Genomic DNA, 18743 nt, shown 5'->3' with positions numbered 1-18743 from the left:
AAACTTCAAATTTGTTGCTTTTTAGCCATTTTGATGCATACTTGATTGTGTGTTTTGGATCATTGTCTTGCTGCATTGCCCAGCTGCGTTTCAGCTTCAGCTCACAGATGGATGGCCTGACATTCTCCTGTAGAATTCTCTGATAAAGAACAGATTTCATGGTTCTTCGATTAAGGCACAGTCCACAGGTGAAGAACAAATTGTCATCTTGGCTGGTTTTGCTTGTAAATAATTTTTTTGTTTTATTACAAACATTTTAATATTTTTTCTAGTGACATCCTGAGACAGCAAAGCATCCCCAATTCATCACACTACCACCACCATGCTTGACCGTTGGTATAAGGTTCTTACTGTGGAATGCGGTGTTTGGTTTTCATCAGGCATAATGGGACCCATGTCGTCCAAAAAGTTATCCTGTTGACTCATCTGTCCATAGAACATTCTTCCAAGAGTCTCGATGATCATCCAGGTGCTTTTTGGAAAACTTGAGTCAACTTTTTGGATGAGATGATACACATGGACACTTGAGTGTTCAGAAATATTTTATTAACAGTTATTAAAATGGACATTTATGTACCCTGATCAACTGCCATGTTTTCAACCTGTCAGTATGTGTCACAATCGTTGTATTGAGTGGACCAAAATGCAGCGGGTTTGTGAATGCTCATCTTCTTTTATTGAAGAAAACACAAACAAAAACACTTATACTAAACAAACGACGAAAAACAGTCCTGTAAGCTACATTGACAATACATGGAAACAACTACCCACAAAACCCATGGAAAAACACCCCTACTAAATAGGACCTTCAATTAGAGGCAATGAGGAACAGCTGCCTCCAATTGAAGGTCAACCCAAGAAACTTAAACATAGAAATAGACACACTAGAACAAACATAGAAATATACTAACATAGAACATAAACCAAAAACCCCAAAACACATAAAACAAACACCCCCTGCCACGCCCTGACCAAACTACAGGACGTGACAGTACGAGTAGTTATTGAGTGTTAGGGGGCAATTACTTTTTCACACAAGGGAATTGGGTGTTGCATAACTTTGTTAATTAAATAAAATATGTATATTTTAATTTATTTGTAAACTCATGTTCATCATATATTAGGTTTTAGTTGAAGAAGAGATAACATTCAGTATAAAAATATGCAAAAAAAGAGAAAATCAAAAAGGGGGCAAATACTTTATCACAGCAGTATGTGTAGATAGTACATTATATGCTTAGGTTTTCAATATATCACACTGTTTCTGCATATTGGTTATTTATTTGTACACTTTAAAACTGTCTTGACATTGGGCTATTTATTAATGACTTGTCATGAAGAAGCAGCGACAGCATCATTTAGGAATGTAAATGGAACTTTCAACATGAATTTCCAATACTATTGTACTTCATCAGGTAAAAACTGCTGAATGAGTCCGAAAATGTGCTGGGATTGATTTATATTGTTGATACTGTATACCAGAAATCATCAAAATGGTTTTGCTCTTCCTACTGTATACAGATGAAGTCGGAAGTTTACATACAATACATTTAAACTCAGTTTTTCAAAATTCCTGACATTTAATCCTAGTAAAAATTCCCTGTTTTAGGTCATTTAGGATCACTTGTTTATTTGAAGAATGTGAAATGTCAGAATAATAGTAGAGAGAATGATTTATTTCAGCTTTTATTTCTTTCATCAAATTCCAGTCTGTCAGAAGTTTACATACACTCAATTAGTATTTGGTAGCATTGCCTTTAAATTGTTTAACTTGGGTCAAATGTTTCGGGTAGCCTTCCACAAGCTTCCCAAAATAAGTTGGCTGAATTTTGGCCCATTCCTCCTGACAGAGCTGGTGTAACTGAGTCAGGTTCGTAGGCCTCCTTGCTCGCACACGCTTTTTCAGTTCTGCCCACACATTTTCTATAGGATTGAGGTCAGGGCTTTGTGATGGCCACTCCAATACCCTGACTTTGTTGTCCTTAAGCCATTTTGCCACAACTTTGGAGGTATGCTTGGAGTCATTGTCCATTTGGAACACCCATTTGCGACCAAGCTTTAACTTCCTGACTGATGTCTTGAGATGTTGCTTCAATATATCCACATAATTCTCCTTCCTCATGATGCCATCTATTTTGTGAAGTGCACCAGACCCTCCTGCAGCAAAGCACCCCCACAACATGATGCTGCCACCCCTGTGCTTCACGGTTGGGATGGTGTTCTTTGCCTTGCAAGCCTCCCCCTTTTTCCTCCAAACATAACGATGGTCATTATGGCCAAACAGTTCTATTTTTGTTTCATTAGACCAGAGGACATTTCTCCAAAAAGGATGATATTTTTCCCCATGTGCAGTTGCAAACCATAGTCTGGCTTTTTTTATGGGGGTTTTGGAGCAGTTGCTTCTTCCTTGCTGAGCGGTCTTTCAGGTTATGTCGATATAGTACTCGTTCTACTGTGGATATAGATACTTTTATACCTGTTTCCTCCAGCATCTTTACAAGGTCCTTTGCTGTTGTTCTGGGATTGATTCGCACTTTTCACACCAAAGTACGTTCATCTCTAGGAGACAGAACGCGTCTCCTTCCTAAGCGGTATGACGGTTGCGTGGTCCCATGGTGTTTATACTTGCGTACTATTGTTTGTACAGACGAACGTGGTACCTTCATGCGTTTGGAAATTGCTCCCAAGGATGAACAGCCAACTTAGTGTATGTGAACTTCTGACCCACTGGAATTGTGATACATTGAATTATAAGTCAAATAATCTGTCTGTAAACAATTGTTGGAAAAATTACTTGTGTCATGCACAAAGTAGATGTCCTAACCGACTTGCCAAAACTATAGTTTGTTAACAAGAAATTTGTGGAGTGGTTGAAAAACGAGTTTTAATGAATCCAACCAAAGTGTATGTAAACTTCCGACTTCAACTGTACATGTAGGTCTACAAGATCCTACATACAGTGAGGAAACGGCCTCCCTGGTCGGGTATAATGTGGTCAGAAAATATTTGCTGCTGGGATATGTATTATAGCTGGAAGCGAGATGCTCATAACATATGGGTTGAGCTGAAAAAAGGAGATGACTAAGCACTTTCATTTAGCTAACTAAGTGTTTTAAAGTTGAATCATTTTAATGACATATTCTTCAACTGTGAAACAAAAGCATCTTTATGGGGTCAAGAAGTATGCCGGGATTTGAACAATGCAGGGAAACTTCTTAGTAAAAATGTGTGGATCGATTGTGCTAATGCACTGTTAATGTTACCTTAGCTGACCTTACGCTTGTGGATGGCACAAAGGAATGCATTTACTTTGTGGGGAACTCACTTGGCCTCCAGCCCAAAATGGCCAAGAAGTACATTGACGAGGAGTTGGATAAATGGGCTAAAACATAAGTTGTTCACTCAACGTTTCCCCCATTGTCCGCTTTATGACACTGAATCAGTTAAAGTTTTAGTCGACTATTTCAAGTACAGTGATGGTCATTTGAGGATGACATGTCCCCCCTGAACCTTTCTCTTTTAAAGCTATTGTCCTATCTGTGAAATGTGTATCCTATCCTTGTAGCTGTGAGCATTGTTTAATGTGTTCTGTTTTACAGGGGGGTTCATGGCCATGTACAAGGCTCTCGACCTTGGGCCTGGGCGGAGAACAATATAGAGGAACTCATGGCAAATGTGGTTGGTAAGTTCATACAATAACACATGTTCAATGCATTATCAAATACAATGCATTACCATTTAACGTTCTATGTTAGTTGTATGATCATAATAGTTAACATGAGCTAGGGCTGAGATGGGGCTATTTAACGATGCATGTTGGCACCTTTACAGGCATTTTGCACTGATATGCGAACAAATGGTTTCAATACACAGTCATCACGGTTCCCTATATGGTGATTGTTCCCTTTTTCATAAAGCACTGTTAAAAGCCTGTAATTTCCAGCTCTCATAACATCCATGGTTAAATTGTCAGGTAATTCTGATACGTTATTATCGTTCTGTCCGGCTGTTGAAAATGTTTGACAGGGAGACCTCCTATCTGTGACTGGTTTTAAAAGGTAATTGCACCCTGGCATTGTGCCATCTTTTGCAGAGTGCAAAGTACAACCAAACCAAACAACTGAAGGCCATTATGCATGCACCTCAGATGCCTTTTTTTGTGTGGAAAATGTACTTTGGAAAATGTAGGTTGTGATAGCTTAAATGCTATTAGGTAAAAATGTGTTCTAAAGTTATATCAGAGCAATGGGAATTAAATATCCTGTGTGTTTGCGTGCGTACGTGCGAACAGGGGCTAAAGCTGAGGAGGTTGCCTCGATGAACGGGTTAACAGTTATTCTGCATATTCTGCTGGTAAGATAATGTCAAACCTTTATACAAATCCCCAAACGTAAACATACGCTATACATTATATACCGAGACTTTACATTAACAACATGTTATATATTTGCTTTACAGCTGTTTTTTTACAAACCTACAGCAAAACGTCCCAAAATCCTTCTTGAGGACAAGGCTTTCCCCTCAGACCATGTGAGTAATTCAAACAACACAGAACTTGTTTAAAAACTACAGGATGTTGGTGTAATGACTGCAGGTCATTTTGTGTTCAAAGTCATTTGCATTCTTCAACTGCGTTTCAACCATAATTCATGTTTTTTGCCCTAAAAAGACACCTTTTGACAGTTGTATAATACTTGAAAGTGTGCAGGGCCTACTCTTCATCATTTACCCTGTCGTAATAGAATAGTCCACTGTTGTTATTTCCACTAGATGTTATCTGTTGTCTCTGTGTTGGTGGAGGAGAGTGGGGTAAATTGACCCACTTTTTTTTTACCATGTTCATCATGTGTAATTTCTTCAGTTATGCTGTGGAATCTCAGATCCAGTTGAGCAGAGCATGCTGTTCATGAAGCCCAGACCGGTAAACTAGTCTTTTTCTATAATCGCCTTTGGGGAATAGGACTTAAATAATAAATTTTATTTGCACCTTTCAAGGTACCCAATGACATTGAGTATAAAGAGTACAATTGAGTGTTGAGAAATAGTTTATTAACAGTTATTAAAAGTGACATGTTATATACCCTGATCAACTGCTGTGTTTTTTTTTTTACCTGTCAGGGCGAGGAGGTGCTGAGAGCTGAGGACATTCTGGACACGATAGAAAAGGAGGGAGATTCCATTGCAGTGGTCCTGTTCAGTGGAGTGCAGTGTTACACCGGACAGTTCTTTGATATGGTCGCCATCACTAAAGCAGGGCAGAAGAAGGTAAAATGGCTACTTTAGAACCACTCCTCACTGTCTTTTTCTCGCCTGCAGTGAGACCCTAACATTTTGTGTTTTTAAAGGGGTGAGTCTTTTTGGGAAATGTTATTTCAACTTTTGAATTAATTCTTAATTGTCTATATACTACTTCTAAACCCTTTACAAATCCCCTTAGAGCAGGGTTCCACAACGCCCACCAACCACTATATATACAAACGTATGTGGACAGTACACCCCTTCACATTAGTGGATTTTGCTATTTCAGCCACACCTGTTGCTGATGTGTATAAAATTGAGCAGAGAGCCATGCAATCTCCGTAGACACAAATTGGCAGCAGAATGGCCTTACTGAAGTGCTCAGTGACTATCATCGTGGCACCGTCGTATTTTTTTAACCTCTTTTTCTCCCCAATTTCGTGAGATCCAATTGGTAGTTAGTCTTGTCCTATTGCTGCAACTCCCGTATGGACTCAGGAGAGGCGAAGGTCGAGAGCCGTGCGTCCTCCGAAACACGACCCCGCCAAGCCGCACTGCTTCTTGACACACTGCTCGCTTAACCCGGAAGCCAGCCACACCAATGTGTTGGAGGAAATGGGTCTCATGGGTCTCACGGTCGCGACACAGCCCGTTATTAAACCCAGATCTGTTGTGATGCAGTGCCTTAACCCGCTGCGCCACTCGGGAGGCCTAGTTCGTCAAATTTCTGCCCTGCTAGAGCTGCCCTGTTCAACTGTAAGTGCTTTTTTGTGAAGGGGAAACAACTAGGAGTAACAATGGCTCAGCCGCGAAGTGGTAGGCCACACAAGCTCACAGAACGGGACCACCAAGTGCTGAAAAGCAAGTAAAAATCGCCTGTCCTTAGTTGTAACACTCACTACCGAGTTCCAAACTGCCTCTGGAAGCAACGTCAGCACAAGAACGGTTTGTCGGGAGCTTCATGAAATGGGTTTCCATAGCCGAGCAGCCGCACCCATGCCTAAGATCACCATGCGCAATGCCAAGCATTGGCTGGAGTGCTATAAAGCTCGCTGCCATTGGACTCTGTAGCAGTGAAAACGTGTTCTCTGGAGTGATGAATCACGCTTGACTATCTGGCAGTACGACGGATTAATCTGGGTTTGGTGGATGCCAGGAGAACACTACCTGCCCGTCTGCTTTAATGTTTTAATCAAATGTTATCTCTATTTGGGCTTCTTGTGGTCAATTTGTAGTCTACAAATTATTTGTAATTATTAAGTTCCAGCCTCTGACCCACCGCTCAAGAAAAAAATCAGCCTGCGGCTGAATCTATTTCATGATCCCACTCCTTGGAGGGTACTCCAACATTATCTTGATGGAGTTTAAAGAAGGTTCAATTTAGATGGTCAAGGGAGTAACACTGCTCTCTGGTGTCTAAACTGTGATACTGTCACTACATTGCGACAAAGAAGTGAAATGGATGAGTCTTTGTTTATAGTCAGTGGTTAAATTGGGCTGGAGTCACACCCGCCTACTTTCCTTCTAGATTCTATTTTTTATAGTGAACCCTTATATCAAAGGGGGCATAAGCTTGATCTATGTGTTATTATACTCGCACAATCTTGATTCCCTGAACTCTCTTAAGAACCAATGGGAAGAGGATTTAGGTGAACAACTTTCAGACGAAACTTGGCAGAGTATGCTTCAGAGAATACATGTTTAATCTATATGTCGAAGACATGCTGTAATGCAATTTAAAACAGTTAATAGGCTGCATTGGTCAAAGGCAAAATGATCCAAGATTAGACCAGAAATAGATCCCACTTGTGACCAATGTAAGCAGGCTCCTGCTACTTTATTACACGTTTTGGACATGCCCGAAATTGACAGATTTCTGGATATCAATTTTTTTTGACGTTTTCTAGACTTATAGAACCTTCTGGCTTTTTTGCATTATTCGGAGTGGCACCACAGGAGGCCCCTCTAAACAGTTCTGTGGGCAACATGCTGGCATTTACTTCTCTTCTAGCTAGACGTCTTATACTATTTAAGTGGATGGATCGGTTTCCTCCTGATTTTAACCATTGGATAAAGAAAGTTATGCAACATCTCAAGCTCGAGAAAATACTCTACTCCGTTAGGGGATCTGCTATTACATTTTATAATATCTGGCAACCTTTCCTATCCTTTGTAGAAGACCCAGCTAACTACATAAACCAACCCAAATTAGAATTTGTATAAGTATTTGTACTCTTTTTTAAACTTTTTTGTCTTATCTTTGTATTTTTTTTACTATTTGATTATATTACTCATTCTATATCATGTCTGCTTTAAGTCTGGTTTTAGGGTGGGGCTCTGTTAGAGCATGGGGGTTGTTGATTTGGTGGGGGATCCGTGTGTGTTCTACCTTCTACCTGTTATCTATATAATCATAAATGCCAAATAAAAAAAACTTGGGGTCCTGCCCCTTGGGTCAAAAGGAGAAACAGACGGAGCCAAGCTCCAGCAATTTTAAGGTTTTGAAGAGAAAAATAGGATAAACCAAGGTTAGGGTTAGGTTTGAACATATGGCTATAGTTGAGGTTAGGGTTATGCAAAGTTGGGGTTAGGGTTGTGGTTGACCTGGGATGTGGACATGAAGCTAGAGTTAGGGTTGAACTGGGATGTGGACATGAAGCTAGGATTAGGGTTGAACTGGGATGTGGACATGAAGCTAGGGTTAGGGTTGAACTGGGATGTGGACATGAAGCTAGGGTTAGGGTTGAACTGGGATGTAGACATGAAGCTAGGTTTAGGGTTGAACTGGGATGTGGACAAGAAGCTAGGTATAGGGTTGAACTGGGATGTAGACATGAAGCTAGGGTTAGGGTTGAACTGGGATGTGGACATGAGGCTAGGGTTGCACTGGGATGTGGACATGAAGCTAGGTTTAGGGTTGAACCAGGATGTGGACATGAAGCTAGGGTTACGGTTGAACCAGGATGTGGACATGAAGCTAGGGTTAGGGTTGAACCAAGATGTGGACATGAAGCTAGGGTTAGAGTTGAACCGGGATGTGGACATGAAGCTAGGTTTAGGGTTGTGGTTGAAGTTAGGGTTGAACAGGGATGTGGATATGAAGCTAGGTTTAGGGTTGAACTGGGATGTGGACATGAAGCTAGGGTTAGGGTTGTGGTTGAAGTTGGGGTTGAACAGGGATGTGGATATGAAGCTAGGGTTAGGGTTGAACTGGGATGTGGACATGAAGCTAGGGTTAGGGTTGAACTGGGATGTGGACATGAAGCTAGGGTTAGGGTTGAACTGGGATGTAGACATGAAGCTAGGTGTAAGTGTTGTTACATAGATGCTGTGTTCACTATACATGATTAATACATAATTCAAGGTTTATTTGATGTAGTAAATAAATAAATGATTTATTGATGTATAGATAATAATTTAAATGTGATGTAACAGGTAAATTAACGTTAGGCCATTGTTTGTGTTTTTATGTTCCATCCCGGAACTAACGTTGTCTGTTGTGTTACTGCTACGGAATTTGTTAATTGACTGTGTGCAATCTAACTTAATAAGCAGATCTTAGTCTGAGTCATAATTGTTGATGGCAGAGGCTAAGAAAGACAGTAAAGGGACTTTCAAGGGACTTTAAGGATTCAAGAACCTCTTTTCAGGACAAGCAGCCAACGAGGTATTTTGTTCAACCTATAGAACTTTGTTTATAGTCGCGCCAAGTTCTATTTGTATTGTCGCGCCAAGCGCCATTTGTATTGATGCGCCGAGCGCCATTTGTATTTCTTTGTTTCAGTACTCTATAATTTATCAACGTTACTGTGTTCATTCAAACATATAGTTCTCACGGCGTAACGTGGATGCATCGGAGAAAAAGTCGTGCAATGCAATAAACACCCGTTTCAAAGAACCAACCTGTGTCTGTTGTCGTGAAGAGAGCTAAACTAGGGTTAGGGTTGTGGATAAGGCTATGGCTAGGGTTGAACAGGGATGTGGATATGAAGCTTCGAATTGTGGTTGAGGGTTAGAGTTGAACCAGGATGTGAACATGAACCTAGGATTAGTGTTAGAGGGGCTCCACTGTATTCCTAATTCAACCCCTGTTTATAATGGATAATGGCCATTGTGTATAGTCAACTTATTTGATCATGCTTCTATGTAGTGTATAATGTTACTATTAACATTGGCTTTTGAGTTAATGAAGCATGTTATTTAAAACAAAAAAAAGCATTTTGTCAGACACAACAGCTGCTCCAACAGCGTCCTCTGTTGTCAGGGATGTGTAACAATTTGACATGATTGGTTCGCCGGATTTGTCTGCGTTCACCTCATGCAAGTGTATGATGCCCATTCCAATTCACTACATGCGGAGAATGACATTTGTCAAATAAATAGCAGTGTGTTGACAAGGAACTAAATGTTGACACACAGGAGATGTCAAACCATACACACACACACACACACACACACACACACACAAGCCTTCCCTCTCTGTCACATTTAGCAGGGCAATCAAAACAACCAGACTTAGTCAGAGTCCTAATGATCCTCAGAATAATACCCCCACTAGGAATACATGAATAATTTATTAAGCTTGTCTTAAAAAGACATGCACGCACGCAAACGAACACACACACACACAGGCAAACAAACACACACAGACACACACACGCTGATGAACTGCCTCTGATGTGTCCTGACTGCACAGCTCCGGCCTGCTGCCCTTAGCATCTGGCATGACGGTGCGTTTTTGTTCTTCCCACAGGGCTGCTACGTTGGATTCGACTGTGCACACGCAGTGGGCAATGCAGAGCTGAAACTGCATGACTGGGGAGTGGACTTTGCCTGCTTGTGCTCCTACAAGGTCAGCATTGGGGTTTGTGTGGCGAAATCAAGGCAAATGAACTGCTGGCAGTGGCTTCACTCTGTTTCCTGTCCAACACCTGCTGACACAGGAAGACAACAATATGTAGGGTAGAAATGTACTTGTTCTAGCTTAATATTGCCAACAATTATTTTCTTGCAGTTGTTATCGATGCCCATTTCAAATATTGTAGATTATCATTGGTCTTCAATATTGTAGAAAATAGGCAGACAAACTATGCAATGTGTTGGTAAGAGTTATTTGTATTCATGTGTAGTATGTGAATTCTGGAGCTGGTGGACTGGCTGGAGCTTTTATCCATGAGAAGAATACACATACAGTCAAGCCTGCGTGAGTATGACAGTGCAGTGCAGCTCAGATTTGTGTTCATATTGCGTGTTGACTACGTTATGTTTTAACTACTTGTTACTTTCTCTCTCAGGCTCACGGGATGGTGGGGACATAACTTGAAAACAAGGTTCCGCATGGATAATGGTATCAACATATTTGTGATCATGTTCTCATTTTATTCCCTATACTGGGACACATTACAGAATGTTGCTTCAAGTTGGCGCTGTTGGTCTCTAAGCAGAGATATCCATGAAGCTTGATTTACACTTACATCTTGTGGTTATATTAGGGTATTACAGAAAATAGGTTATACTGTGATCATTTCACCCTTTCACTCAAGCCAGAACCCAAATGAATTCATCACGAACATCCTACATTTTTTCTTACCATAGAAATTGATCTACTGCCTGGTATAAGTGGCTTTCGGCTATCAAACCAACCCATCCTGCTGGTGTGTCCACTGCAAGCTAGTTTAGAGGTGACTGGAACCATTTTGGTTTTTCATATCTATTTCATATAGCAGATAATAGAACATGTTCGTACTTATCTCTCTAATCATGGAGTTTAAAAGTGACCTGTAAAAGGTTATAACTGTTATAATAAGCAGGGTTGGGGTCAATTCCAGTCAATCCAGGAAGTACAGTGAAATTCAAATTCTCTTCAGTGTTTTTCAATTAGGAGAATTTGGAATTGGAATTTGGTTTACTTTTTGAATTGACTGGAATTGAAATGGAATGGAGCCCAGCCCTGGCAATAACTGATTAGTTGTCAATCTTTAGGACCAGTATAGCAGCTCTGAGGAAGAAGTCCAGACTTCTGACGGGTTACTTGGAGTGTCTGATCCAGCACTACTACAACAAGGACGAGTCCCAGCCTCACAAGCCCTACGTCCATATCATCACTCCCTCCCACCCTGAAGAACGAGGCTGCCAACTCTCCCTCTCTTTCTCTGTCCCCATCGCAGCCGTATTCCAGGAGCTGGAGAAGAGGGGCGTCGCTGTGAGTGGCTTCATATATATACTAAACTCAGCAAAAAAAGAAACGTCCTCTCACTGTCAAGTGCGTTTATTTTCAGCAAACTTAACATGTGTAAATATTTGTATGAACACAACAAGATTCAACAACTGAGACATAAACTGAACAAGTTCTACAGAGATGTGACTAACAGAAATTGAATAATGTGTCCCTGAACAAAGGGGGGGGGGGTCAAAAGTAACAGTCAGTATCTGGTGTGGCCACCAGCTGCATTATGTACTGCAGTGCATCTCCTCCTCATGGACTGCACCAGATTTTCCAGTTCTTGCTGTGAGATATTACCCCACTCTTCCACCAAGGCACCTGCAAGCTCCCGGACATTTCTGGGAGAGTAGCCCTAGCCCTCACCCTCCGATCCAACAGGTCCCAGACGTGCTCAATGGGATTGAGATCCGGGCTCTTTGCTGGCCATGGCAGAACCCTGACATTCCTGAATTGCAGGAAATCACGCACAGAACGAGCAGTATGGCTGGTGGCATTGTCATGCTGGAGGGTCATGTCAGGATGAGCCTGCAGCCTACCACATGAGGGAGGAGGATGTCTTCCCTGTAACGCAGCGTTGAGAATGCCTGCAATGACAACAAGCTCATGACAACAAGCTCATCAACAAGCAACTGATGATGCTGTGACACACCGCCCCAGACCGTGACGGACCCTCCACCTCCAAATCGATCATGCTCCAGAGTACAGGCCTCGGTGTAACGCTCATTCCTTCAACGATAAACGTGAATCTGACCATCACCCCTGGTGAGAAAAAACGTGACTCGTCAGTGAAGACCACTTTTTGCCATTCCTGTCTGGTCCAGCGACGGTGGGTTTGTGCCCATAGCCGATGTTGTTGCCGGTGAATGCTGGTGAGGACCTGCCTGTCTGGTGAGGACCTGCCTCAGTCCAGCCTCTCTCAGCCTATTGCAGACAGTCTGAGCACTGATGGAGGGATTGTGTGTTCCTGGTGTAACTTGGGCAGTTGTTGTTGCCATCCTGTACCTGTCCCGCAGGTGTGATGTTCGGATGTACCGATCCTGTGCAGGTGTTACACGTGGGCTTCCACTGCGAGGACTATCGGCTGTCAGTCCTGTCTCCCTGTAGTGCTGTCTTAGGCGTCTCACAGTACGGAAATTGCAATTTATTGCCATGGCCACATCTGCAGTAGTCATGCCTCCTTGCAGCATGCCTAAGGCACGTTCACGCAGATGAGCATGGACCCTGGGCATCTTTTTTTCTTTTAGTGTTTTTCATAGTCTGTAGAAATGCCTCTTTAGTGTCCTAAGTTTTCATAACTGTGACCTTAGTTGCCTACTGTCTGTAAGCTGTTAGTGTATTAATGACCGCTCTACAAGTGCCTGTTCATTCATTGTTTATGGTTCATTGAACAAGCATGGGAAACGGTGTTTAAAACCTGTTGAGGACAGACGTTCCGCTAGCGGAACACCTAGCCAATATCCAATGGAACAGCGTGGCGCGAAATACAAAACCTCAAAAAATCCAATAATTTCAATTTCTCAAACATACGAGTATTTTACACCATTTTAAAGATACACTTCTCCTTAATCCAACCACATTGTCCGATTTCAAAAAGGCTTTACAGCGAAAGCAAAACATTAGATTATGTTAGGAGAGTACATAGACCAAAATAACCACACAGCCATTTTCGAAGCAAGGACATGTGTCAATAAAACCCAAAACACAGCTAAATGAAGCACTAACCTTTGATGATCTTCATCAGATGACACTCCTAGGACATTGTTATACAATACATGTATGTTTTGTTCGATCAAGTTCATATTTATATCCAAAAACAGCATTTTACATTGGCGTGTGATGTTCAGAAAATGTATTCCCACCAAAAACTGCCGGTGAATTTACAAAAATACTCATCATAAACGTTGACAAAATACATAACAATTATTTTAAGAATTATAGATACAAAACTCCTTTATGCAACCGCTGTGTCAGATTTTAAAATAGCTTTACAGAGAAAGCACATTTTTCAATATTCTGAGTACATAGCTCGTCATCACAGAAAGCTATACAGACACCCGCCAAGTTCGGGGCAACCTAAACTCAGAATTAGTATTAGAAATATGCTCTTACCTTTGCTGATCTTTGTCAGAATGCACTCCCAGGACTGCAATTTCCACAAGAAATGTTGTTTTTGTTCGAAATAATCCATAGTTATGTCCAAATACCTCTGTTTTGTTTGTGCGTTCAGGTCACTATCCAAAGGCTAACGCGCGAGCGCAATTCGAGACACAAAAAGTAAAAATGTTCCATTACCGTACTTAGAAGCATGTCAAACGCTGTTTAAAATCAATCTTTATGGTATTTTTAACGTAAAATTGCGATAATATTCCAACCGGACAATAGCGTATTCATTCATGGAGAAAAAGAAAAAACCGCGAGCTCGATGGGACCGCGCATATCCAATCCCTTTGTTGCCAGCAGACCACTCAGTAACTGAGCTCCTATACTCTGCCCAGTGACAGGAGAAGGCTCAAACCACTTTCTGAAGGCTTTAGACAGCCAATGGAAGCCTTAGAAAGTGCAACGTAACCCCACAGATACTGTAGTTTCGAAAGGGACTAGAAAGAACTACAATTCTCAGATCCTCCACTTCCTGGTTGACTTTTTCTCAGGTTTGTGCCTGCCATATGAGTTCTGTTATACTCACAGACACCATTCAAACAGTTTTAGAAACTTCAGAGTGTTTTCTATCCAAATCTACTAATAATATGCATATTCTCATTTCTGGGCAAGAGTTGTAACCAGTTTAAATCGGGTACGTTTTTTTCATCAGGCCGTGAAAATACTGCCCCCACCCATATCAGGTTAAACCCTTTACAATGAAGATCTGTGAAGTTGTTTGGATTTTTATGAATTATCTTTGAAAGACAGGGTCCTGAAAAAGGGACGTTTCTTTTTTTGCTGTTTACAATAGTAGTACAGTATTGACGAGTTTCCCAGACCCATATTAAGGCTAGTCTGGACTGAAAAGTGCTGTCTAAAATAAACTACAAATTCATTTAAAAAAAAAATATCCATTGACCATGCTTTTCAGTCCAGATGTGGGTTTACATGTAATTTGGGTACGGAACACACGTTCTTAATATGTATGCTGAACAAAAATATAAATGCAACATGTAAAGTCTTGGTCCCGTGTTTCACGAGCTCAAATAAAAGATCCCAGAAATTTTCCATACGCACTAATTTATTTACATCCTTGTTAGTGAGCATTTCTCCTTTGCCAAGATAATCCATCCATCTGACAGGTGTGGCATATCAAGAAGCTGATTAAACAACCGCAGACCACGTGTAACCACCCCAGCCCAGGACCTCCATATGCAGCTTCTTTACCTGCAGGATCGTCTGTCTGTAATAAAGCCCATTTGTGGGGAAAAATTCATTCTGATTGGCTGGGCCAGGCTCCCCAGTGTGTGGGCCTGGCTCCCCAGTGGGTGGGCCTATGTCCTCCCAGGCCCACCCATGGCTGGGCCCCTGCCCAGTCATGTGAAATCCATAGATTAGGGTATAATTTAATTTATTTCAATTGACTGATTTCCTTCTATGAACTGTAACTCAGTAAAATCTTTGAAATTGTTGCATGTTTTATTTTTGGTCAGTATAAATGCTTTATGCATGATTATACAGACATAGATTTTAATCTATGTTTTGTAATTGACTATTGCTGTTTTGATCTATTCTCTCCATGCAATCTCAGTGTGACATGAGGGAACCCAACATTCTGCGCATCGCTCCGGTGCCCCTCTACAACTCCTTTAGTGACATACACCGCTTCATCACTGTTCTAGGATCATCTCTGGCTGCCAGCAAAGAACTACAAGAATGATAGAAACAGTCTTTTATTATTACCCCACCTTTCAGAGTATTTTTGTCAGTGCAGTATAAAAACAGCCTGTTTTTATCGACAATGTGCTGGAGTCACTGACAGGTCTTCTGAACTACTGTCCTAAAGAATTGCAATATGCTTTGCCTAGGCTACTCAGTAAAACAAAATTGGTTGGAATAATTTAGTGAGACAAAGTTTGTTACTATACACTGTCAAATAAAAGCAAATAGTAAATTACTGTGAATCTCAATTCAAGATGAGCTTCTGCATTTATGATTTTTATTTAATTTAACCTTTATTTTGAAAGGGAGTCAATGCTGAGACCAAGGTCTCTTTTCCAGATGAGCTCTGTATAGATCAACAATACACATCAAAATACAATAAACACATGAAACTACAACTCACATGCAAATTAAAATGCCAGGACAGAGAAAAGCTTGGACTGGGTTGAGCCGGAGCTGCCGTTCTGTGGGGGTGGGAGGGCCAATAGACCAGAGGTGGCAGAACAGAATACTTCGGTCGGGGTGAAGGGTATGAGCAGAGCCTGAAGGTAGATAGGGGCAGTTTCGCTTGCTGTTCCGTAGGCAATTACCATGGTCTTGTAGTGGATGCGAGCATTGACTGGAAGCCAGTGGAGTGTGCAGGGCAGTGGGGTGACATTAGAGACCTTGGGGAGGTTGAAAATTAGGCGGGCTGCAGTGTTCTGGGTAAGTTGCAGGGGTTTGATGGCACAAGCGGGAGCCCAGCCAACAGTGAGCCTGGATTCGGACCTGTGTGTAGGGTCGTACACTACGGATGTTGCAGAGCATGAACCTGCAGGAGTGAGCCACTGCTTTGATGTTTGCTGAGAACGACAGGGTGTTGTCTAGGGCCACACCAAAGTTCTTTGCACTCTGGGAGGGGGACATGAGTTGTCAACCATGATGGAGAGGTCTTGGAGCGGGCAGGCCTTCCCCGGGAGGAAAAACAGCTCTTTCTTGTTGAGCTTTGGGTGGTGGGCCGACATCCAAGCTGAGATATCTGCCAGGCATGCAGAGATGCTTGACGTGACCTGGGTGTCAGAAGGGGGGAAGGAGAAACGTAGTTGAGTGTCATCCACATAGCAATGATAGGAGAGACCATGTGAGGATATGACAGAGCCGAGTGACTTGGTGTATAGAGAGAAGAGGAGAGAGCCTATAACCGAGCCCTGGGGGACACCAGTAGTGAGAGTACGTGGTGCAGACACAGATCCTCTCCACGTCACCTGATAGGAGCAGCCTCCAAAAGTGTGCGTAGCTTGAGATGCCCAGCCCTGAGAGGGTGGAGAGGAAGATCTGATGGTTCATGGTGTCAATGGCAGTGGATAGATTTAGGAGAATGAGAACAGAGGAGATAAAATCAGCTTTGGCAGTGTGGAGAGCCTCCGTGACACACAGAAGAGCAGTCTTGGTTGAGTGACCCGTCTTGAAGTCTGACTAGATAGGGTCAAGAAGATTGTTCTCAGGGAGATAGCAAGAGAGTTGGTAAGAAACAGCACATTCAAGTGTTTTGGAAAGAAAATAAGTGATACCAGTCAGAGGGGTCAAATCAATCAATCAAATGTTTTTATAAAGCCCTTTTTACATCAGCAAATGTCTCACAGTGCTATACAGAAGCACGGTGGCTAGGAAAAACTCCCTTGAAAGGCAGGAACCTAGGAAGAAAACAAGAGGAACCAGGCTCTGAGGGGGGGCCAGTCCTCTTCTGGCTGTGCTGGGTGGAGATTATAAGAGTACATGGCCATTTAAGGCCAGATTGTTCTTCAAGTTGTTCAAATGTTCATAGATGACCAGCAGGGTCAAATAATAATCAGTGGTTGTAGAGGATGCAACAGGTCAGTATCTCAGGAGTAAATGTCAGTTGGCTTTTCATAGACAAACATTCAGAGGTAGAGACAGCAGGTGCGGTAGAGAGAGAATCGAAAACAGCAGGTCCGGGACAAGGTAACGTCAGGGTTACAGGTCAGGGTTCCCTAACCGCAGGCAGAACAGTTGAAACTGGAACAACAGCATGACCAGGTGGACTGGAGACAGCCAGGAGTCATCGGGCCAGGTAGTCCTCAGTAATGACTTGAAGGTCGATACCAAGTCTCTCACATGGATAGGCAGACCATGCCATAAAAATGGAGCTCTATAGGAGAAAGCCCTGCCTCCAGCTGTTTGCTTAGAGGAGGCCTGCGTCTTGTGACTGTAGTGTAAGTGTAGGTATGTACAGCAGGACCAAAACAGAGAGATAGGTAGGAGCAAGCCCATGTAATGCTTTGTAGGTTAGAAGTAAAACCTTGAAATCAGCACTTTCCTTAACAGGAAGCCGATTTGGAGAGGCTAGCACTGGAGTAATATGATTGGTTCTAGTCAGGATTCTAGCAGCCCTGTTTAGCACGAACTTAAGTTTATTTACTGCTTTATCTGGGTAGCCAGGTAGTACAGCATTGCAGTAGTCTAATCTAGAAGTGACAAATTAGCCAGATTAGCCTTTCTGCATTATTTTTGGACAAAAAGTTTCAGATTTGTGCAATGTTACGAAGATGGAAAAAAGCTGTCCTTGAAATATTCTTGATATGTTCGTCAAATGAGAGACCAGGGTACAAAGTAACACAGAGGTCCTTCAAAGTTTTATTTGAGACTACTGTACAACCATCAAGATTGTCAGATCCAACATCAGGTATCTTTGTTTCTTGGGACCTAGAATTAGCATCTCTGTTTTGTCTGAGTTTAAAAGTAAAACAATTTCCCCCACCCACTTCCTTATGTCTGAAACACATGCTTCCAAGGTAGGCAATTTTGGGCCTTCACCATGTTTCATCGAACTGTACAGCTGTGTTTCATCCGCATAGCAGTGAAAGTTGACATTGTGTTTTTGAATGACATCACCAAGAGGTAGAATATATAGTGAAAACAATAGTGGTCCTAAAATGGAACCTTGAGGAACGCCAAAACTTACAATTGATTTGTCAGAGGACAAACCATCCACAGAGATGAACTGATATATTTCCAACAGATAAGATCTAAACCAGGCAAGAACTTGTCCATGTAGACCAGGGGTGGGCAACTCCAGTCCTCTTGATTGGTGTCACACTTTTTCTCCATCCCTGGCAAACACTGCTGATTAATCAAATTGTATTCTAAACTGAAGATCATGATTAGGTGATTATTGGAGTCAGGTGTGTTAGCTGGGGCTGGGGCAAAACTGTGACACCAATCAGACCCTCGAGGACTGGAATTGTCCACCCCTGCTGTAGACCAATTAAGGTTTCTTATCTGTCCAAAAGAATGTGGTGATCGATGGTGTCAAAAGCAGCACTAAGGTCTAGCAACACGAGGACAGATGCAGAGCCTTGATCTGACGCCATTAAAATGTAAATTACCACCTTCACGAGTGCCGTTTCAGTGCTATGAT

General features: G+C 42.0%; 1 protein-coding gene across 3 annotated transcripts; it reads left to right on the top strand.

Moving 5' to 3' along the window:
• Positions 1–4102: 4102 nt before the first annotated feature.
• Positions 4103–15583, top strand: LOC106574376 (kynureninase). Of its 3 annotated transcripts, none has more exons than XR_006759798.1 (10): positions 4103–4353; positions 4459–4530; positions 4862–4921; positions 5119–5265; positions 9992–10195; positions 10368–10441; positions 10533–10585; positions 10834–10919; positions 11221–11440; positions 15195–15583. XR_006759798.1 is itself a non-coding variant. In XM_014150231.2 (10 exons), the coding sequence occupies exons 1-10, from the start codon at positions 4246–4248 to the stop codon at positions 15321–15323; spliced, it is 1062 nt and encodes a 353-aa protein (XP_014005706.1). In that variant the 5' UTR covers positions 4103–4245; the 3' UTR covers positions 15324–15583. The 3 variants fall into 3 exon arrangements, 2 of the variants coding, with proteins under 2 accessions (XP_014005706.1, XP_045553540.1); XM_014150231.2 differs by having other exon boundaries at positions 9992–10090; positions 11207–11440; XM_045697584.1 differs by having other exon boundaries at positions 11207–11440.
• The last annotated feature ends 3160 nt before the right edge of the window (positions 15584–18743 follow it).

Source organism: Salmo salar, chromosome ssa16 (genome assembly GCF_905237065.1).
Source record: "Salmo salar chromosome ssa16, Ssal_v3.1, whole genome shotgun sequence".
In the NCBI taxonomy this organism is placed as follows: domain Eukaryota; kingdom Metazoa; phylum Chordata; class Actinopteri; order Salmoniformes; family Salmonidae; genus Salmo; species Salmo salar.
This window is presented reverse-complemented; position numbering and strand designations above follow the sequence as displayed.